Genomic DNA, 23449 nt, shown 5'->3' on the forward strand with positions numbered 1-23449 from the left:
GCTATTCTTTAAAAAAGATTTTAGGGTGGTCAGGGAACTAAAGACTTGCTGGCCTTATGTCTGTAGTAGAGAAATGAGAAGTTATAATAAAGTACAGAATTAATGAATACCTAAACACAATTTGCTCTGGTAAGACTGGGCATGGTTTCCATGAAAGCCATGATGTTTTTACCTTGCAAATCTCTTGGAATTCTCTGAAGGAATCATGAAGGATGTGGAAAAGGGAGATCATGGTCCAAACAGCCTACAAAAATTTCTGAAAGGTTTTTAAGGAAATTAAGCTGCCACAGATTAAGAGGCTACAGTAGGGACAAAATCAAATAAAATATAAAAAAAAGCATAAGAATAAATGGTCCTTACTGTGGAGGGAGCCCACTGTCTGGAGTTTTGCAAAGGGCCTGTGCTGGAATTTACTCAATTTAATATACTTGCAAAAGATAGACAAATCAGGCTGAGAAGTGAGATGACAACAAAGATTGCTAAGTGCCAATGCAAAGAATGACTACAAAAGGACCTCAGTATGCTAAAACAGCCAATGAAATTCAACATTGTTAAATGAAAAACAATATCCTTGGAAAAGATGCTTCACATAAAAACTAACAAGCATGACCTCACCACCACCACTCAGGAGCAAGACTCGGAAGTAATAATAGGCAGTTCAGCGGAAACATTGGCTTAGTACCCAGTAGCAGTAAAAAGGAAACTCAAATGTAGAGAGTAACTAGAGAGAAATAGAAAACAAGAGACATCATAATGCCACTATAAATCCATTGCTCACCCAGACATTAAACACACTATTGATTTCCAAGCCCTTCAGGTAGCTACAGTCTCTACCTATAGCAGAATTAGAAAAGGATCAGAGAAAGGTAATAAGGTCACCAAAGGTAAGGAGTGGCTTCTATATAAGCAACATGGAGTAGTCTAGAACTCACCAGTTCAGAAAAGAGGTGGCTAAGGGGAGATATAGGAGATACCCACAAAATTATGAGTTGCATAGACAGCATGGGTCCAGGGATCAACTGCTCCAGTAGAAGAGCAAGGAGCCATCAAATGAAGCTAGTATGTACCAGATACAAACTAGACAAGCAGAAGTTTGTAAGCAATGAATAGTCAGCCCATTAAACTGCATGCCTGAGAACACAGTGGACGCAGCAGCAGTTTTATATGTGGTTTCAAGGGATGACTGGATAAGTAATTGTACCTCTTGGAAGAGATCCATTATAGGTTGTTAAACAGACAAAGCACAGTAGGTACAAAAGTGCTGAGCTGAAAACAGCTGGAGAAAGGAAGAATATTTGGAGACAGGATGGGACAAGAATCATACATGCTTGTCCTATTCTTAGTCTTCCCAAAGCATCTGCTTATGGCCATTGTTGGAGACAGGATATTGTACACTAACGTTTATTTTAAATTCCACAGCCAGTTCTATGTTCTCACTATCCTGGACTACGGTAACATGCTGCTATTGGTCTCACTACTAGTAAATGCTTATTGCCTTGATGTAGTTGAATTTTAAAGTTTTTTTTTTAAGCATTTTTTAAGCATTACCAACTATGGTTATATGCCAAGACATATTCCAGCTCATTAAATTTGGGAACAGCATGCCTACAATGCTCCATGTTGCAGTGTTCTGTAGCAGACAGACACTCATACTGTTTCATGTACACAAAAGCAGCCTAGCCACGTACGTGTGGAGCTCTGTGTAAACCAAATTATACCACTACATAACCACATAGATTTTCGTATCAAAAAATATTTGCTTCATGTTTGCTCTGGTATTTATTTTCAGAATATTATATAGTCTTTTTAAGCACGAAATAGATTCATAAACTAAGAACTAAACACGTATTAAAATGCTACTTATTTTATCAGTAATAGCAAAACCTAACAAGTATCTAACAGCTTAATGAGTTTATTTACAGCAGAGTCAGTAAATACAGAAACAAAGCCTGATCTGGTTTACAACACTGTGTCTGCATTAGAAATTAAAGTTAAGCACTAGAGTGGATCAGTAGAGCAAAATACTTGCGATGAGGCCATGAAACCCACTCTGTTTTTTGAGGGAGAGGAGCTTTACTTCAGACAAGCCCCAGCCACTAATTAAAATCCATTACCAGCTGTAGCACATCAAGTGCCCCCTGAATACATACATCTTCCAGTTTGTTACATCCGAAAAGAATAGTTCACGTGCTTCAGAAGAGCACTGTGATGTGAATCAAGGTGCAGTAAATTGGGGTTATCGGGAGATTTGCTTCAAAAATGCACCCCTGGTCCTAATTAAAACACTAACAGAAACAGAACCAGAAACACAGCAACTGAGAAAAATGAAATCTTGGTTCTACTTTCTGCTTTGGACAAACTATTGTGAAAAAAACATGTTTTCCAAGTCTTATCTGTGAAAACAAGGATGGAACCTTCTTGAACTCTAAGCTAAATATTATCAGCGTTATCCAGAATGCATAATAATTAGTAACGTTGGATCAGAGCACTGTAGAACATTTTGATACCCATGTAAACCTATAGGGGAAAGCCTCACAGATTTCTGGAAAACATTCAGTTATGACTAATCCACAAAATGAAAGCTCTCAAAACTACAAAACTGACAAACAGATTTTTTCACAAAATCTATACCACAAGAGGCTATTGTAAAAACTAAAATAAAGAAAGAGAAATAACAGTAGTTTAATCCAACTGTCTACATCTCTTCCTTTAGCCTCAAAACAGTGGGAATATATTTTGCCTTTTTCCATTTTCTGCTGTTGTTGGTATTTAATACTTATAAGGCTTACTTTTTGAGACATTTACTTCAGTATTCTGATAATAAAAGTTACATAGATTAGGAAAGAAACTCCTTTATAGAAAACAGATGGCTTACATTTCAAGTTTTCTGACTTCTTTTAACATATTCACATTCCACTGGTACAATATGAATAAATTTCCTTCTTTGGTTCCCAACTTGATCATTGTAAACAATAAACATAGGAATTTCCTATCTCAAAAACATGAAAGGAGAATACACTATCTTTTTAACAAAAAAATTATACAGTAAAAAGATTTTGCCATCATTTTACAATACTACTGCAAAAGTATGAACTTTTGAGCTATAAACCAAATTGTGTATACACTATTGGAAGTTATGGGACTCCACAAACATCCACATTTATTATATGATGTTTTAAACTATTTCATCCAAAATTTACATTTCTAACAACCTAATTAATTTAAAAGGAAAACAAATAATACCTTAATCTCATAATTCATTGCATAAATCCATCATCTACAGAGAAAAAAAATAAATCAACCTTCCCCTATTATAAAGCACAACACAAGGAAAAAAGATAAATACAAAGAGTAAAGTAGATGCTATGAATAACATAAGGAATAGATAATAGGAACATAGAAGTAAAATACATATAAGGCCAATGAGTCTTGGAGCCCTGACTCTAGTGTCCCTCTCAACAAATGATGATATCATTATAAAGAAGTAATGTCAGTTCAGGAAGGAATTCTAAACAATTTTAATAAATTGAGGTAGGTTGGCTTTTGATTCAGGATATAACTGATGATATATAGGCAAAGTTCAAGAGAACATATGTTCAACAGGGGGGTCTGGGTAAATAGCAGACAGTACTGTTACTCCAGTTACCATTTGTATTTGTTAACCATAGTTTGATTTCTGTTTACTATTGTGCATGATTTTTAAAATGTGCTTTATTCGTTTATAACACAGTAACTGATACAAAGAGTCTGTTTCTTTTCCAGAAATGCAAGGAACAAAGGTAATGTTTTCAGCTTTAAAAGATTCTGATTATAAATCAGAAACATATGGAAGGATGTTCAATCCTAGGTCATTTTTCAGCTGTCTCTATTTTGCAGCTGGTGGCCCTAACAGTGACCTAAACTTAATCTAATTCACTGAGCCTTGGAAATAGTTGCAACTTTTCATAAAAATACTGGTGGTGTTTACACATAACTATTTCATGTCCAGTACTTTTTTGGTCATTCTGAATCTTTAGGAATGTTCTAAGTTTTCTCTGCAAGACATGATGACCATTTATTTTACATTTAATACTACCTCCGAACCCTCCTCCATCTCTCAAGGGTGCTGAATTGGAATATACTTCGCTTAATATTACACAACAACTCTTCTATAGTATCGCCTTCAGTCCAATTTCTGTGCATTGCTCAAGAAAAAAACAGGATACTGCTTCCTTCCTTGTGGGTACTCTGGCTTTGTGTTCCCAGAATGAATGCAGCCCCAGCATAAGCACAGCCACTAAACTGCCTTAAAACTATTTTTACACCCCTGTATCAGGATCTCAACAAAAAGCAGATGGGGATGCAGGGGTCACAGAGAAGTTCCATATCACACATACATGCAGCAGTCAAAACATGCAGCTGTACCATCAAAGAGACAAAAAGTAATTTTAGAAGGTAAAATTAATCAGGCCATACAAACAGTCAAGCAGAAGAGGCCTATATTTTAGAAAAAGAAAATGATGTAGAGAACAATCCAGAATATTTAAGTTATTTATTTCAGGTTAAAAAAAAAAGAAGAAAATAAAAAGACAAACGTTGAGTTCAGTTTTAACATCACTTCATGCCCTTGTTCTCTTTAACAGTAAATCTATGTTTCACTGCTTGCAGATTATTTTGTACATGTTATCAGGTTGGTTCATTGACTACCTTTGACTCAATAAAAACCTTTTATATTATAATTATTCCAATCCAGAGCTGCTGGTCAACGTTGTAAAGTGTTTAATCACACATCATACAAAAGATATGCTGAGGAGTATTGAATGTGTTACCTTCCACATGGAGCAAAAAAATCACATACAAAAGAAAATTCAGCATTGCATCTAGGTCTATAAATGCCCAGAAGTCTTTAAAAGCTTTCCTAATTTGTCCCCATCTCGTTCTGTCACAGACACATTTCTACCCAAGAGAAGACACTAATTTTTGAGCATTCTGTATAAGTGATTCCCAATGTTCATCAGGCACAAGGAAGCTAAGCAATAATCCATACGTCTTGCTTCCAAGAACGCTTAAAAACAACAAACCCCAGAAACTACAGAATTTGCCAATATTATCCTTTGGAGACTATGATACAAGATGAAAGCCAAGGTCTTTAAGCAGCTGCAAAAATACACTTTCTTTGCCTAAATATAGATCAAACCTGAGTATTTAAAAAATTCTAAAAAATCTCAGCTTTGGTTTATTTCATAAGGAATATTTTGATAGCAACCTTACTGCACTCTCCCTAGTGCTGCCTCAAAGCCCTGTTAACCTGTGCACCCCAGAGAAAAGGCACTTTTTTTTTTTTCCTTCTCATTTTTCTTCTTCCCCCCTCTTCTTCCTAGTGTTCTGCCTCCCATCACACAATCACAACTCTTTATATAGGCAGTGCCAGTCCCTGCTTCCACATAATTCCTACAGGCACCGTGGAGAAATAACTTCCAACCAACAACCTTACAAGAGAGGAAAGGCTACCCTCCTCTGATAATCTGGCTCTTTTCAGGTCAATCAGTTCTTCAATGCCTTGCAGGGGTTTACCAGGAACGAGACAATTGCCTCACACTAAGAATTATCAGCAGCCAGCCCTCAATTCCATTGTATAACACATTACAGCTTTTCAAAGCAATGCTAAAAGTACAGAAAAGCTCTCTCCTATAATTTTTGTACTAAGCTACTAAGCATTAAGTAAAAAGTGCTAAATACCAACATGGTAAAAAGGTAATTAATATGCTATCACCTACGAGAACTGGATAAGAATTGCTCGTGGCAGCTTTTGCAGTGTGCACCTACACAATTCGTTTTTAAGGAAAATTTTGGTTTCTTTTTTGATCTGCCTTTTGAAGTGTTAGTAGAAAGGTGAGAACAGAAGTGAACTAGTCACACTAAAGCTCTGAGCGGGGCAGAACATATGAGGCCACTTTAAGTACAAGATAAATAGACTGAGCTGAACATCAGCCAGTTCAAATAATTCACAAAACCCACTCATCTACTTGCAAAACAGAATCTTTCCTCAGTTCCTCTAGGACATTTTCAGCTTGATTTTTCGCTTTACCTGCTCTTGACATATCATAGAATGAATGATTTGGGTTGGAAGGAACCTTAAAGATCATCTAGTTCCAACCCCCCTGCCATAGGCAGGGACACCTTCCACTAGACCAGGTTGCTCAAAGCCCCATCCAACCAGGCCTTGAACACTTCCAGGGATGGGGCATCCACAGCTTCTCTGGGCAACCTGTTCCAGTGCCTCACCACCCTCAGAGTGAAGAAGTATAAACACTACTAAACAGTAGATTCCTTCCCAGATGCTGAAGAAGATTTAATCAGCAACATGTATAGCTTGGATTGTTACCTTAATTTTCATCTTGTTCTCCCATACATTTCCTACCTCATATCCATCCAACTTCTCTTTCTCTCCTAAAAGCCTTTTATTCTTCACTGTCTATCTTGATAGAAGGCCACAAAGGGGAACAAATTTTACATCTACTCTGTATGTAACCCTTTTCCCCTAAAGTTAAGTTTTTCTGAAAGCAGAATCCAGAGAGCATGTGTCCCTTGTTCGACTGACTTGGATTCCCTCTACTAGAAGTAAAAAAGTGTTATGCTTCATTTACACCTTCAGCTACATTTCACATCCTTACAAAATTGTAGGGAAATTACTACCATTCAAATTTAAGCCAGGATTCCATTTCAACACAATTAGTAAAATAGCCGTTTAAAATGCCAATTTCACATTTCAGGTGAAAGTATCTTGTGGGGAAAGTCAATCCCAGTGAAAATGAGATATCATGGGTAAAAAAAAAAAAGACACATCTGACAAATCAGAAAGCATACCATAAACACATTATCAAGGACCTCTTCAAAAACTGGAGCTCAATTAGTTAACAACAGAGCCTGTTTAGGTTTTCAGAAAAGAAACCACCTTCTAAGTACATAGATCCTTGTAACTAGAGTCCAAGAAACAGGTACCTATACATCAAACTTCTAAGCACTAACAATGCCTAGAAAGCATTCTCTGCTTGCCAGGGCAAATACTTCCTATTAGCTTCCCTCTTGCCAATGCACATGAACCACACTCTTCATTTCAGGCGATTTGGATATTGTGGTTGTTTCAAGTAATTTTGAACAAAAATAAAGCAGCACTGTTGCCGAAAGAAGCAATACTATTCTTCCTTGTTTGCAGCTACTTGTGCCATCCCCTTTCTTGTGCTGATATGAGCATCTGCTACACGTTCAGATAAAAACAGTTTTTATTTGAAATTATTTGTAACTACTTTTTTTCTTCCTGGCACGAGGGATGACAAGCAGACGAAACATAGGACAGGACTACTACTTTACTTGGCATTGACAGTTTAAAGTGACATTAAAACTATACTGTAAGGTAAACCTTGATGATACCATGCCAAAGTTATTACTTAACATACCACTCTTCAAATGTATTTGTAAGTAAGTGTTCATGAGTTTCTTATAAGTGCTTGGATAAGAACAGTGAGTACACACATTACACAATGTTTTTGTGGTAAGCATACCACTGAAATCTTGTGACCTTCATGAACACATACTTTTGACAATGTTTTCTGCAGAAGCTGTTACTAAAGTCTTCTAACATTACAGAGCTGCTTCTCCTCTTGAAGATCAAAGCAAGTAAGAGCTTCCTTGTATGAAGACTTCCTAAATTTTCAAGGCCTCATTTATCTAGTAATTTTCCTTAATTTTTAAAAATTGCCATATATAAGGAAAAAACTAAGCTATACCCAAGATATTCCATGTACATAACTGTGAAACCTAAGATTTCAGTACTTACTAAATAAATTGTCATAAGAATATAATATATTTAATACTTTATATCATGCTTTCAGCATCAATACTTAATACTTTCCCCTTAGAACATTTATCCTTTGATTATATTCAAGTATTGGAATCACTTGGATGCCCCAGAGCCAGATGAAATCTTAATGTGGATGGTTGGAGGGGCAGGGGGGGCAGCTGGAAAGAGGTAAGTACAAAGCAGAGCTGCTGTCATTACTTCTGAAACGTGCATGAAAACATGAAGGATGGTAAGATGATACTGACACTGCAACTTTTTTGTCCCTTCCTCAGCAAATCCATCCTTTCTATCACACACAGTACTTCTGAATGAAAGTTCCTATGTACTGCAGCAGAAAACACTTTAACAACCTAGCCAGTTCAAAATTTGTGTTGTTCTTATTGTTGCAGCAGAACAGCAACCAAATGTGATTCAGTGTCCAATTTCCATTATTACTGAGCCTCTTCCCTTTACATTTCAGTTATATACTTACAGCAAAATCATTATTCTAGAGCAAGCTCCAAGTCCAAACTATGACATTGTTTAATTTGCATATGAGCTAAATGAAAAACATTTTGATAAAAGTCTAATGAGTTCAGAAAGTGGTAACTGACCATAAACTGGAAAAAAGTTTAGAGAGCAAATGGCTGTAGGCACTCTACAATTTGCAGATTTACTACAGACATCTGGTTTCTAAACAACACAACACTTACAAGAAAACTGAACCAAATAGGTCCACTGTTTATCCCTGACATTACTCTAGTTGACAGTGCTATCTAAAAAAAAAAAGGTAGTAATGAAAATGAAACAGAAATGTAAATCTGAATATATTCCCAATAGATTTTATTGCTACATACTTTTTAAAGACTCAAAAAAGCTACTTTGTAAACTTTAAAGTTGGTCATCTGGCTCCCATTAGTACTGACTGCCAAAAATACATAATAAGAAAAAGGATGGGGGAGGAAGAAATGCATTAGAAATCCAGAAAACTGCTGCTTGTAGTTCAGATGAAAATTCTACACCTGGACAGTGTTTACTAAGTTATCTATAGAACTGACACGGAACTTTACTCGAAACGACTATTTATTGTGAAACCAATTTTTCAATAAATTGCCTAACAAGTCATTCAGTGAAGCATTCAGACATGAATTACTTGTCTGAAAATCTCAACACACACACACAATTCTAAAAAGTATTTTTTGTTTCCAGAACTCTTCAGACTTAAAAGTTTCCATTTCATACTTCAGTGAAACTTCTCTAAACATATACAACTCGTAATGAAACATTTTATTACTCATAAAATGTGACTAATATGGTATACGTATGTTTTGGCTCTACGTCTGTCTCAGAAAGCAGCTGCTTTGTCTCTTAGCTAAACCATTAAACAAAATGGATAACACATGCCTTGTGGTAGACCTCTAGTTTGCACAATTAATATTTGATTTACAGAAAAAGCCTTACCAATTAAAGAGTAAATCACCACAGAGCAGAAGGCTACCATTTTAACAAGTAATAACAAAAGTAGGATGAGCTAGACAGACTTAACAAACATTATTCAAAGTACAACCCCCTGCTCCAGGATATTACCTCTTACCCTAGGGAAAGAATGCTGGCAAAGCATTTTTTACCCCATGGAAAGCACTTTTAAGACTGTCAAACTTTGAAAGAGTATTCATTTCAGCAATTTGGATGTAATTCATAACTCAACCTAAAGTGGATTAATAAAAGAGTAAGTATATAGATAAGGACATCTCGTTTTATGACAGTCACAGAAGAACTTTGAATCTGCTAAAACGGTAGGTGGACTTTTTTTCCTATATTAACCTAAAGCTTAAATAAAACAATTACAGTAAACAGGAAAAAAAAATGTGTAAATATTTATTTTAAAAATTACTATGTGTGTATTTAAAATGCTTTAAAGATTATGTTTGTAGCCTCCTCCTCCTGCCTGAAAAGTGTACAACCTGTAAAAATTCAGGGGGTATTAAGTTATCTGCTCTTGTTTACTTTCAAATGTAAAGACAAAGACAATGAGAGATTATTGTTATAGAGCATTTAGATTTGAAAAATCATTGTTCTGACAACCGAGAAAAATGCCTTTGAACCGCTCTCATTTTAATTAGTTCAGCTACATACATGCCAAATGTTTCATAAAATGCTTCACAAAAATCCTCTTGCTATTAACAAAAATAACACACTGGAAAACAAGCAAATGCAATTAAGATATTTTCCTTATTAGTTGGAAAATGTTATTTATTATTTCCCAGTTTCTTTTCATGTTAAGAATAGTTTTTATAATGCTAAAGTCTAATTAAAGGATATCAAGAGTTAAAAGTTGTTCCATGTTCCTTATGCGTTAGAAACCCCTGCCAACTAGTCCTCTAGGCTTTAAATATTGTTTTGACGGATTGCATTTTCATTTCCAGTCACAAAGAAAGTATTCTCCATAGTCAACACATGAGTAGATCTCCACCAGCTCACTGAAAGCCAGATATATTGTTCTGTGCAAGAATGAAGACTTTGCAGACTACTTTTTTTTTGTTTGTGTTTGTACCTTTGGCAAATTCAGCACCACCTATACAGCAAGAATCACTCCAGTTTTATGAGTATGATACAGATGTTACCATGGGAAGCCTGATCCAACAAGATTATGAAATGCAATCCAAGGATATAAGAAAGGTATTTTATTTATATTATCAGTTTAATATTTTTAACTGCTAAGCATTATATGAATAAGGTGTTACATGCATGTATGCAAGTTTTATGGAAAAGTCTTATAATATTAGCAAAACATACAATGTTTTCAGACATAGGGAAAGCCACAAATTAAAACCACAAAAATACTATCCTGGCTACAGTTTGAGAAACCCACAAAAGACAGGCTTTCACAAATAAGACTAAAGCATCATTTTTAACTCTGCTGTAGTTGTGTGCCTACTGTTGTAAGAGTTTCAAGAATGGGACATACTAGCATACTAGCTCAACAGTCTGAGTAACATTGTATTAACACAGAAAGTTTGTTTAAAAACAAGGAGGGTGATTTTATTTAGGATTTTTTTTTTTTAATATCAAAGTAATACTTGAAACAGTACTTTTTATTGGACATAACCTGCCAGCATAAACCACAATTTCTCTTTTGACTTACCAAACTATCAAGTTTTTTGCCTTGGTTTTTCAGGGGTGGGTTGTTTGGGTTTTTTTGCAACTCAACAGTTTAGCAGTCCTGAACTACTATGGAACATCCAGTCCTGTGGTAGTCACCTACATTATTAACACTTTGAGTGTCTTAAAGGTAGCAATAAAGACTATACCTCATGGCACTCACCAGCACCCCCAAACGGTCAATTCTGAACTTTTTTTTGCTATGTGCTCCACACACATCTCTTTAAATTTAAACACTTAAGCAAAAGACACAAAACCAGAAGAGTGTTAAATGAAGTGCAACAGCCTCAGCCGATAAGGACAGTTAAAAACCTCATACCTCTGTTCAGACTGCCTCTGACAGGACCTAAAAATTACACATCAAGAGAACAAGATACAACATTGATCAGGCAGAGGGAAGAAAAACAAACAATGACTGCCCTAAGACTAGTTGCCAAGGAAAATACCACATATCCAAACAAAGTGGTAACAACCAAGCATTAATAAATTCAAGGAAGCTTTCATTAATATTAACTATACTTGTCACAATAACTTAGTCTGATAAACAAGAAAAAAGACAACAACAAAAGATAATTAGTATAAGTAAAAAATTTCAGCACATATATAGAAAAATCACTTCTGTATACCTTTTTAGTATTTTCCTAATTCTACTTAAATTCTAGCTTTCCACTGTTAGACTAAAAGCAGCAGCTACATATTTATATTAAAAAATGTCTACAGTATTTTTAAATCTGACATCTGCCACAGTGATGAAGTAACATATTTCATAAAACTATGAAAAAGAGACCATTTAAATGACTCATAACTAATAGGTGGCTATCCACTCACAACTGAGTAAGCTTTAAAAAAAAAATACTAAAAACATTAACTTTAGTTAGGCACAGCATCAGATGACATTCATTACTAAAGTAATTCTAATAAGAATACTCTACTGTTTCAGTAAAAAGAACATTAAGGAGTATACCTACAAGGAAATGGTGCTAACAGATGTGCCACAGACTAATGAACGTCCATACTAGCAGTGTTATAAACTAGAGGTCTTCTGAAGGCCAACAGTTCTGCTTAGGATAATTCTAGGAATGCAGTTGGTCATTATTTCCATCAGGTCAGTTCTCCAATTACATGTTTTCATTGCAAAATAATAAATCAGTTCCTTATGTGCAACAAATACATCTATACAAGTTCCAGTGTTCCCAATTTAAATCATGGGGTGTGCAAACAAACCTTCTATTCATTTACTGCACAAATTCTAGCTCCCAGAATATTTCAAGTGTTAACTGTAACTGAAATACATGCCAACAATTTCCTCAAACATGCCCAGTCAGAAATGTATCTTGCATGACAAATTTAACTCCTTACTGTGTGCTTGAACGCACAGCTAGAAAAAAGGGTTTTAGTGAAAACATTAGAAGAAATCTATTTGCGTCAGCGATCAACAAAATGAAGTGAACCTTAGTCTACTGCTAAGGAAAAGGTCAGCCAAGCAAAATTTATTACAATGATTATTATTTGAAACCACAGCCACCCTAGTCTTGAATAAAAATATTAGAAGCTTAAAACCAGGAAATCTTAATTTCCACAACAGAACAGAACAATCCAATTAGACACTGTCTCATATTTGGACTAATTCATTCCATTGAATATAAACTATCAGCTTTATAGACCTTTATGTGCTATAAAGATGAATGTTAATGTGGTTTTGTATGGGTAATTCATGTCTGTGGAGTAAAGTGCAAGAGGCAGGTGGAACTTAAGTATGTAAGCAGGCCAATATTCCTTCAGTGCACTCCCTACATATGCAAGTAGTGAATTTCTGTGGTGATAATCCAAATAATCTTTTGCACTGATACTCCATGGCTAGGAATTTTTATAGCTGACCAGGAAATACTTCCAAAATATTGGTTATTTATACTACTTTTTTGGGGGTTGGGATGGGGGGAAGGAATCTTTGTGGATTTAACAGTATTCTGCAAATAATCAGTTTTATTTTTTGTTGACATTTCCCACTTGCAGAAATTAGTTGTACACCGTATTCTGCGAACAACTCACATGCATACTCTTCCATAGATCATACCTCCAGTAGGATACTGTACTAGAAATCTACACCTGGTACAGATATGCTATGTCAGCAAATATGTTTTTCATACAAGCATATTAAAAATGTCCCTTACGAGCCAAACATGCTACAGCAATAGAAGTGCAGTTGTTCTATTATAAGCCCATCTACACAAAAGTCTCTACTGGCATGGATACCTCAGTCAAGGACCATGTCTTCACATGCCTAATCAACATTTCTATGCAAGCTAAACATTTTTTGCAGAAACCTTCTGTAAGATTTGCTGCTTGTTTGAGTCTAACTGTTCAGCTCACACTCCCCAGCATCTCTACAACCAATGCTGCAAAAGCTCTTACCCTACACAGAAGTTTCATGCTACAACTGCTAACCTGTTGCCAGCATTCTAACTCGGGCATAAAAGCCTTGCTAGAACACATCAACCTATCCCAAACTTTACAAAAAACAACAGGCAAAAAAGAGCCATAGCCTAGATAGACAGTTGCAGGGAAGAGCCAATGGATAGATGATTCACAGGCTAAAAAAAGGGTCAAAATGGCAGAGGCTGGCCAAGATATTTGTTTCTCAGGCTTTATGTCAAGATTGAGGGTTGTATTTTGCAGAATACAAGAATTCCCCACAGTAAAATATATGCAAGCAACTAAATATTAAATGAAACAAAGTTAGTATCAAAAGTAACTTGACAGATAGTGTTACTTTCACATTGGTCTAGTAGATGAACTATGTGTGCTACATGTCTGAATGGGGGCGACTGTGGAAGAATTAAAAAAAAAAACAAAAAAACCAAAAAAAAAACCCAAACCCCAAACCAAACCACAAACCAGTCCACTTGTAAGCACTCACAGTGCTTAAGAAGCTCTCTTCAACAGGGGACCGTACTCCTGCCAGGGCCTGATCCTTAAGCACGTTTAGAGAAAAAACATCTTCCACACCCGATAATGTATTTTCCCTATATGTTTTCAATAGCAATACAGACCAAAAAGCTTATTGTCTTACTCTGTCCTACAACTATTCCCCATCAAAAAAGATAACGAATGATGCTAGCCAAGCACAATTGTCACAATCAATCTAAAAGTCCCCTTAACTTTGATACATGCAAATCATAGTGTAACCCACTGTATGTATATTATGATTCTAGAAATAGTATGTAATTCTCAAATTCCTATGGTATTCAATGAAAACTACTATTTCCTGCATCACAAAAGGCCCTTTCTATTAGCAGCCCAGGTGTTAAAACAGACTTAAGTACAGTTAATGGAAATGAATTGCTAAATCTCAGCCAATACTTGAAAGGAACATGTTTATAAACCAAGTTGTCCTGCAACTGAAAAGATGCAATGACTATCTCGACAGGGAATTCTGAATAAGTTTAAACACAAGGAAATGTTATTTTACTGAGATTACTTGGGTAAAACAAAAAAATACAACTTACATTCACAAGAATCCTATCAAATTTTGCAGGATTTGCAAAATCTATCTTCAGAACTCCAGGTTTTTGTAGACACCCATTGCTTACATATTCCTTCCCCACGACGTAGTCTGTATTTTCTCTCTATTTTTATTTTGTGGCTACTGTTCTTTTCTGAAGAACCTTACTTTTCTAAAGAACACTAGCAGCACCTCCTTCCCTTCTTGCCTTTCAAAGTGAAGAGCTCATCTACAAAAGGGATGTCACATTAGTCATCAGCATATAAGAGTATTTTAAAAATTAAATGTCATAAGGAGGTTTATTGTAGGAAGCTCATTTTTAAAAGACCTGCTATTTCAGATCCTTGTAATACCCTGTGGTTTTTTGTTTGCTGCTGTTTGTTTTGTTAAAATAACATTTGCTCTCAACACAAAGGATGGAACAAATGTTTCTCTTGACGCTTCTCTAATACTGCAAGGGGATGACAGCGAACGCAATGTACCACCAACAAAGGATACAAGTAAGTCAATTGATATGAATATTGTTACACTTAAGCTCTCCAAAAGAAAATATATTAATATGAAAATTTAATATATAAAGGATGACAAGGAGTATAGAATTAATCTTTTCATTTATTAATATTTTTCATAAAACTTTGTGGAAAGTCTTCTAACTTCTGATGGAGCAGGCAGAAAAAAAAATCTAAAGGATCCTCAGGTAAACTCCGGATACACAAAGCACAGCTTACAAGAATCTCTACAGACTAACCTAGTCATATTTGCTGTAGAGATGTACCGAAGTTAAATAAGTTAGGCAAGACATGCAAGAAAACCAAAATACACGCCCCAATAAGTTCCACAGTTTAACCAAGTAATGATGAAATATGATATGCTTAAATAGATTTCTTTGAAGAACTGGCTATTCTCACATTTTACGTCTAATGATGAGGGAGGTCAATGGTTAAAATACATCAGGAACATTCTTCACTAGCCTAAGTTTTCTACAGGCTTTGAGGTGTATTGTCCAGACTCTGAGCCACAGTGATTTCTAAATGTGAAAGGAACAATGTGCCTGCCAAACAGAGCATTAAAAAAAAAAAAAAAAAAAAAAAAAAAAAAGAAGAGACACATTTTGGGTGTATCTGTGATCTAAACTTCCAAAAGCAACTGATGATTCAGCAAGACCACTGGAGCATCAATCTCCAAAGTCTCCAAATCAAGGTTAGTTATTGTCAAATAGCATCTGCCAACAAGCCCCCATCAAAGGCAGAACAAATCTGTAAAAAACACCAGAGCTTCTAGTCACAGACAAGCATAAAAAACGTTACCTTTTAAATAGTGACAACATTGTTTCACAATCATTTTCCATGTCCTACGCTCTAATATATGACAAATAAGACACTAAATCAAAAAAGGCAAATGGGGCAGAATTCTGAAGCCTAACAAATGGTAATATTCACAAACCTAAAGCTCAAAATCTCAATTCCATTCTCTGCAGTACTTCTGTAAGAAAAATAAAGAATTACTCTATTATACATACTGGGTTGTTTTCCCAGTATTGACCAACTACTTCTATAACTCTTTACTGGTTGGGGAAGATCCTCTTTTGCTACATAGTGATAACAAACTACCTAGCAGTATGACACTACTCTCTGTACTACAGACTGACCAATTTGGAAACTAACCAAAAATCTCACAACACAGAAAACACAATAGATCCGATAGCAGTGGTGACAAAACTGGATTGAAAGCCCCATTCATTATATCTATTTTAATATTGCTGTCATACAGGATTAATGCAAAGCAGAAATGACTAATACTCTACTAATGTCTATGAGGAACAGGACAAGCCATAATGGGCTTAAACTGCATTAAAAAAGGCACAGTTTCACTACTTAAAGTAAGAGCCATAAAAAACCTCAGTAAAAAAAACAGGAACAGATTGCCTAAAGTAATTATATAATCACCATTTCTGGGGTTTTTATAAAAAGAATTAGACAAAACAGTAGCTAGGAGTAACACAGAGTATACATGACCCTGCCAGAAATGCTCCAATGCAATCACAGTATCAAATGTGTGCACTGCCAGATGTTTCTCCTGCATAGATTTCTCTTTTCAAAAGAATGGTTCTAAAGACAATATTTAACATGGCCACAGAGTTGCAGTTGTCATATTCACAATACTCTAAGCCAATTAAAGAGTGAAACTGAATTAAGATCAATTAATAGCATTTCAAGACATGCTCAGATAAAAACAGAGAATATACACAGGGAAATTATGCACAATAAAAAGAATACAAAACTCAGAAAAGTTCAGAATGTTAAATCTTTCCAGAACCTGATGTGAATAGAATTCTTTAAAAAAAAAAATATATATATATAACGATGGGAAATCTTAAAAAGATACTAGAGAAAATTCTATTTTGAATATTCAAGCTTAAGTTAGTTGAATAACTTAACTGTCTACTCAAAATAATTTGCTTTCAGATTTACCTACTTGTCTGCTCTGTGTGTGTTTAAGCGGATCAGTGTACTGTGAGGAAATAGACATAGAAGCTGTACCCCCACTGCCAAAGGAAACAGCGTATCTTTATGCACGATTTAACAAAATAAAAAGGATAGCAGTCTCCGATTTTGCTGACATTAGTAAGTAATGTTCAAATCTTAATTTCCATTTACCTGATAGTATATTTGAAGTTGTTGTCCCTTAATAATATGCCAAGATAACCAAAATAAGATATATTTTACACTTTGCTAGATTTCATTATGTGTATTATTTATTTAATTCAATGCTTGTATTAGAACAGGAACTGTGGAAACCCATTTTGGCCCATGTATCCATCTTAATATTCCCAAACAATCAGAGAAAGAGCAGTTTGCTAAAAATAAAATTTAACTCTGCATACCAGCCAGTCTTAAATGACCAGGTATTACCTTTCCTTCAAATGCTCCAGGGACATCTCTCCCAGCTATCTCACTCTACAACATGACAAATTCTATCAATGTCTGAAATCATGTTGTCTCTAAGAAAAAAGGAAGGATCCAAAGTATTTTCCATATATATTTTTTTTTTAAAAAATTTAAGACAATAAGGAAAGCCAAATGTGGATTTTTATCCATATTTTAAAAATATTTACATTTGTAGATCAGAATTAGGACAGTGCAGCCAACAATGCAACATTTAACATATACAACCATACACGTTTCACATGCCATTATAAATTCAATATTTAGATTTTCATTTCTTTTGTGTAAAGCTACGTTGAGAAGAATTGATTTTAGCGGAAACAGGATAGAAGAAATAGAAGATGGAGCCTTTTCAAAACTTCTGTTATTGGAAGAACTTTCTCTTGCTGAAAATCGACTTCTAAAACTTCCTGTTCTACCTCCCAAACTGACAACATTTAATGCAAATCAAAATAGAATCAAGAGCAGAGGAATCAAAGCAAATGCTTTCAAGGTAAGTAAAAGACCATAATTTAGGTAACCTAAGTAAATAAAATTAGTAACCAGACTATCCAGTATACCACCAAATGAATTTTTTTTGTATTTTTGTAACCTAAGAAACAAACTACGATGCAGAAGCTTTCCAGATTTTATTTTGTTTTTAAGGCACTTTGGAATAATAGTCGTTTGTGGACTCACTCTCTCATGTCGTTTACACAAAAAAAAATTTCTATGAAATATCTTACCTACTTCCTTTCTCTTATATGCAAAGAAAAACTTGATTCAAAAATTGATGGCTCAAATACAGTTCTGAGGACCACATAAATACTAATAAATAAGGATATAGCTTTATAGTGGTCTCAAGTTTTATAACCAATAAGCTGACACTGAAATTTCCAAAACATAGGCCTGTTCTATGAGTTTCTTGATACAATAGAATTCAAAATTCACAGCAAAGGAATGTGTCATGTTAGATCACTTTACAGGCTATGTGATCAGAAAAAAAAATATGTCATCTTGTAACAGGCACAAGTTACTTAACCTCAAGTAAGTAACATTGGCATTAATAATCTCTCTTTCTTTCTATTAGAAGCTGACAAATTTGGCCTACCTCTACTTAGGACATAATGCATTGGAATCTGTTCCCCTTAACTTACCGGAAAGTCTGCGTATTCTTCACCTTCAGGTATTTTTGAAGTATTTCCTTAACATTCTATTACAAAGAGCCTCATTAGTAACATACTTCAAACCAAACCCACTGTCTTTTAAAACAGTTCACACTGCAGCTGTGCTACAGTTGCCTAATGCTCCACCAAATAAAACAATTTACCTCTAATCTGTATGGCCACAATCATTCGGTGTTCAAAAGTTGTTTGCTAGCTAATTACTGTGCAAGAATTTCTCATTAGTTTCTGTATATCAAGGATAGAAATGGTAAAAATAAGCAATAATCTTTTATCAACAATACATTTCAAACATCAATAATAACCTCGAACTGCTTATCAGCTGATTGATTGGTTTGAAGAGACTTGATTCCTACATATCTATAGTATACATAAATAAATTCCAATGACAATAAAATGGGAGGGTAAGAGGAATAAAATGAAAGTTTGAAAATTCTTCAACATATATGGGTGTGTGTATATACATGTGTGCGTATTTATTTATTAAAAAATTGTTTTGTTTTGCAGTACAACAATATTACTACAATCACCGATGACACATTCTGCAAATCTAATAACACACGTTACATCCGCACACATATGGATGAGATAAGGATGGAAGGCAATCCGATCCTCTTGGCAAAGCATGTTAATGCTTTTTCCTGCTTGAGAACACTGCCTGTAGGAACATACTACTAGGCACTACTTACGTAATTATACATGCCAAAACTTAAACATGGTAACAGAAGATCATTCTTTTTCCTTTGTTTACACATTTATATCCTCTCCCTTATTAATGTCTTTTTCCCTGCATACCCAGAACCTTTTACTATGTTGAAATGTGGTTCTCCCCTGAAATAGCTATTTCAAAACAGCCACTTTATTTAGTAGTTACAATGTCACCCACGCTTTCAGAATCTTTTCTGTTAATGAAAGTGTAAAAATACATGTACGTACATACATATCTTCTCAACTTTTATTTCACTACATATTCTTTACATGTAGGTAAAGTCACACCTGTAACTGCTTGTTCACATTCTTTACCAGTACCCAGAACAATGACTACATTTACTTTCAAATAAACGCAAAGCATTCTTTGAGCAAGCTATAGAGGAAAAATACATCTTAATTCCAATCCCACTTTTAAAATCTGAAGTGAAACTTTTTCAGTTGACCTTTAAAAGCGTATTGGATGAAGTTGCATACAAAAGAAAGTTATGTTTAGAAACAGAACTTCTCAAAGCTTAACTTCATTAAAGCTTAAAAACTTGGTTTATGGAAAGTGAGAATGATTCTTATTTAGGCTTAGTGTACCAAGCAACATAGCAAGTGGAACTTTGCAAAGATGTGTTAAATCTCCTTCTACTATTTTGCTTTCAAAATAACCTGTGTGTGTGTATATATTATATGTATTTTATTTCTACACAAGGTATTTTTAATTGAAATATATACATTTTCCTCAGCTGTACTCACAAGAGCCACTTTTGCAACACTAACTTCCCATTTTAATACAATGGTCAAAGTACACCATAGTACGACTCCAAGTATCTTTTTCTTTTATTAACAGATGATGTAGACCAAGCCTTGTTCCACTGCTTTTTCTTGACAAGGAAACATGACAATATGCAAAGCTGAACTAGCGTTTTTAAGATTTGAGCTGGATGTCAGTGCAAAGAAACAGAAGTACCCTTGTACAACAATACTTTCACTCATTAGGGAAAAATCAAATCAGATCTTTAAATTAAAAAGAAAAGTTGATTCTATATTTAATCTAAAAATAGTGTTAAGTTCAAGCAAATTAAACTAGCATCATTTCACTCAACTACTTTAACCCATGCAGTGTATTAAAAGCACAAACTGATGTGTGCAGGGCTCAACAGTCAGTTCACCTAAAACTAGACATAATTGATACAGGACACAATGTTTTTAATTTAAATTAATTTTAATTTTTAATCACACAACTATACATTTCTGACATTTCATTTTCAGTTTCCCCCCGCATATACCTGCTGCAGGTGTAAACTCTTCAAAAAGTGTGATAGTTACTATTATCAGATCAACTTCGTACTAATTTTGGAGTTAGTATAGATTCCTAATTTGTAGAAATAGTTAAGCATCAAATGCATGATGATGTATCACTACATCTAGAGTACTGATTTTACAAGATATTTTCTACTAGTTTTGTTTATCTTACTTAGCTAAGCCTTGAATTGTTAGTGTTTGTGCTATGGGGAATTAAGTGCACACTTGATTCTGAACATACTAATGCTCTACCACTAAGAATGTTGAGACCTAAGTGACTTTCAGTCACTTTTCAAGTGACTATGTCAAGCATCAACTTTAGGCTCATCTTTCTGGAAAGAGGATGCAATTATGAAATGCAGGACAAAAATATTTTTGCCCTCAACCCATTACCCAAGAAAGACACAGCAATCCCCAATATTTTCCATTTTAAGTTATTTGGTATAACAAGAAAGAAATTCCATTGTCTTAATACAACTTGGGAACAAACCCAAGTCTGACAGTGAGACTAGTACTTGGTTTTCATTTTCCCATGTAAGTCATAAAGCTTTGATGTTTCCAGGTTTTTAGCAAAAGGTAAAAAATAACCCCAAAGCATGTAAAAATACATTCCAACTTCAAGCCAAACTTATACTAGCAAAAAATAAAAGCCACCAATTCTCTCATCCCTCCTTTGATAAATGCCTAAGATAGGGAAAACACAGCTAGAAGTGTAAGTGTAATAATGTTACATAAGCAGTAGCCTCTGATCTTATTCTCATCACAAATCATTATTACTGAATAAAGCTCTTTGCAGTATTAATAGGATCAGTAAATATCACCAAAACTCTTCCTATGTAAACAATTGTATGTGTATACACAAATATATGCACACTTATGTAATATATACATATATGTAAACATTCTAAGACTTAACCGCTGCCACATTGGTTTTACATTAAAATGTTGTATATATTTTTGAAAAAGTACTAAAAATATCAACAGTAACACTAATTTTGTGAGCAAACCAAAGCAGACAATTGATACCTTCTGAATGCGTCACGCAGGCAATAAATGATCTGATGTTTTAATTTACTTTCCCCATTCATAGCAAGTTAATTCATCAAAACATTAAGTGAGAAGGGCTTCAGTATGCAGGATTTTTTGCCTTCTATTTGTGTGACCAGTACTAACATAAAGCTCAATGTACACCATTCTATTTTTTTTCCTATCACTCATTTCTGTTCTGTATTTCCAATAAAACTTGAATTTTTTTCTTGTTTATCAATATCAGCTTCAACAATCTGCTCTTCCATCAATGCCAACATGCTTCACTTGTTCAGCCTCGTACTAGACTAATGGTGTGTCTAGATCAGAAAATTATTTGCAGATGTAAGTCCTTTTTGCAGACATAATATTTATCGTGGCAATACAGTAAGACCTGCCATACAAGTAATGCTATACAAAAGCCTTGTGGGGCACTTCACTCACCCCTTCAAAATCTATTTAAAGAACTACCTTGTAGATTTTTTCAGTAGAACAAAGGAGCAGCAGCAGAGGGTAGTAACGGTATGCTCAACTCTTGAGAGTGTCTGTCTGTCTGTAGCATGCAAGTTGTAGACTAACCTATTTCAGTAAAAAACCACAACTGCTAAAGCACAATGTCAGGAAGTATATAATGCAGACCACAAAATGCTTACAACTGAACATTGCTCTACTCGCATCAACCTAAACCTGCCCCTGCTTTCTAGGAAAGCCTGCTTACAGTGAAATCTATGTATATTTTAAACTGCTTTTTTGCTTAACCCAAGTTATCCATCCCACCACTACTCTTGTTAACTGGGAAAACTATCAGTACAAAACTGCCATTTGTGACGGTTAACTTTTTAGAAATGCAGTGCTGTCCCACTTTACATGAAACTTGCAATTGTCATTCATCTCAAACATTCATTATTATCTGAAGTATTCCATCACTTCTACATTATTCCTTTCTTCTCAAGTACCAAAACTAACAGAAAATAAAAAATAATCTACCTGATCTTGTAAAACAAATATACTCATTGTTGTGTTTTGAACCTGGGTTAGGGGTCAGGCAGCCACAGCTTGGCTGTGGGTGACAATTATTACTTTAACAAAGTTACTTTTGACTTGTGTGTCCTGTTTTAACTCCAGCCATCAACTAAGCACCACACAGCTGCTTGCCCCCCCCCCCCCGAGGGATGGGGGAGGGAATTGGGGAAAAAAAAAAAAGTAAATCCTGTGGATTAAGATAAAGACAGTTTAATAGGACAGCAGAGGAAGAAAAAAATAATAATAACAACAATAAAAGAATATACAAAACAAGTGATGTACAATGCAATTGCTCACCACCCGCTGACTGACGACCAGCCAGTCCCCAAGCAGCAATCACTGCCCCCTGGCCAACTCCCCCCAGTTTATATGCCAGGCACAATGTCATACAGTATGGAATAGCCCTTTGGCCAGTCTGGGTCAGCTGTCCTGGCTGTGCCCCCTCCCAGCTTCTTGTGCACCTGGTAGAGCATGGGAAGCTGAAAAGTCCTTGACTAGTATAAACACTACTTAGTAACAACTAAAACATCAGTGTGTTATCAACATTATTCTCATACTAAATCCAAAACACAGCTACTAGGAAGAAAATTAACTCTACCCCAGCTGAAATCAGGACACTTTCCTGTTTTTACACTACACCATGAGAAAACTATTAGAAGCACTATCTATTTCTACTTAACAGCCTGCGTACTTTTCTTTTAAATAACAAAATAATAGAAAAGCTATAAACCCAGAACCCAACCCCAAATAGTCTTCTCTCCAATACTGTGCACAGTTACATGCCTATATACTTGAAGCCTAGCAAGCA

The 23449-nt window shown here is 35.1% G+C and overlaps 2 protein-coding genes across 4 annotated transcripts in view; one reads left to right on the forward strand and one right to left on the reverse strand.

Moving 5' to 3' along the window:
* Positions 1-23449, reverse strand: part of CENPP (centromere protein P) — a 164143-nt gene that overhangs the window by 122769 nt on the left and 17925 nt on the right. The gene's annotated exons all lie outside the window — the stretch shown is intronic.
* Positions 9499-20459, forward strand: OGN (osteoglycin). The gene is made up of 7 exons (XM_082322685.1): positions 9499-9615; positions 10246-10498; positions 14899-14983; positions 16949-17107; positions 17719-17921; positions 18498-18593; positions 19099-20459. Exons 2-7 carry the CDS (start codon positions 10331-10333, stop codon positions 19267-19269), a joined length of 882 nt encoding a protein of 293 aa, XP_082178811.1. The 5' UTR covers positions 9499-9615; positions 10246-10330; the 3' UTR covers positions 19270-20459.

The sequence above is a fragment of the Platalea leucorodia genome, assembly GCF_965183815.1.
Source record: "Platalea leucorodia genome assembly, chromosome: 9".
Taxonomy (NCBI): domain Eukaryota; kingdom Metazoa; phylum Chordata; class Aves; order Pelecaniformes; family Threskiornithidae; genus Platalea; species Platalea leucorodia.

What these genes read in the sequence shown, in the direction of transcription:
- OGN (XM_082322685.1), top strand. Translation starts at nt 10,331, where the DNA reads ATGAAGACTTTGCAGACTACTTTTTTTTTGTTTGTGTTTGTACCTTTG. An exon ending in AATCCAAGGATATAAGAAAG is followed by an intron (nt 10,499 to 14,898) that starts GTATTTTATTTA and finishes CTCAACACAAAG; the next exon opens with GATGGAACAAATGTTTCTCT. An exon ending in TCAAAGCAAATGCTTTCAAG is followed by an intron (nt 17,922 to 18,497) that starts GTAAGTAAAAGA and finishes TCTTTCTATTAG; the next exon opens with AAGCTGACAAATTTGGCCTA.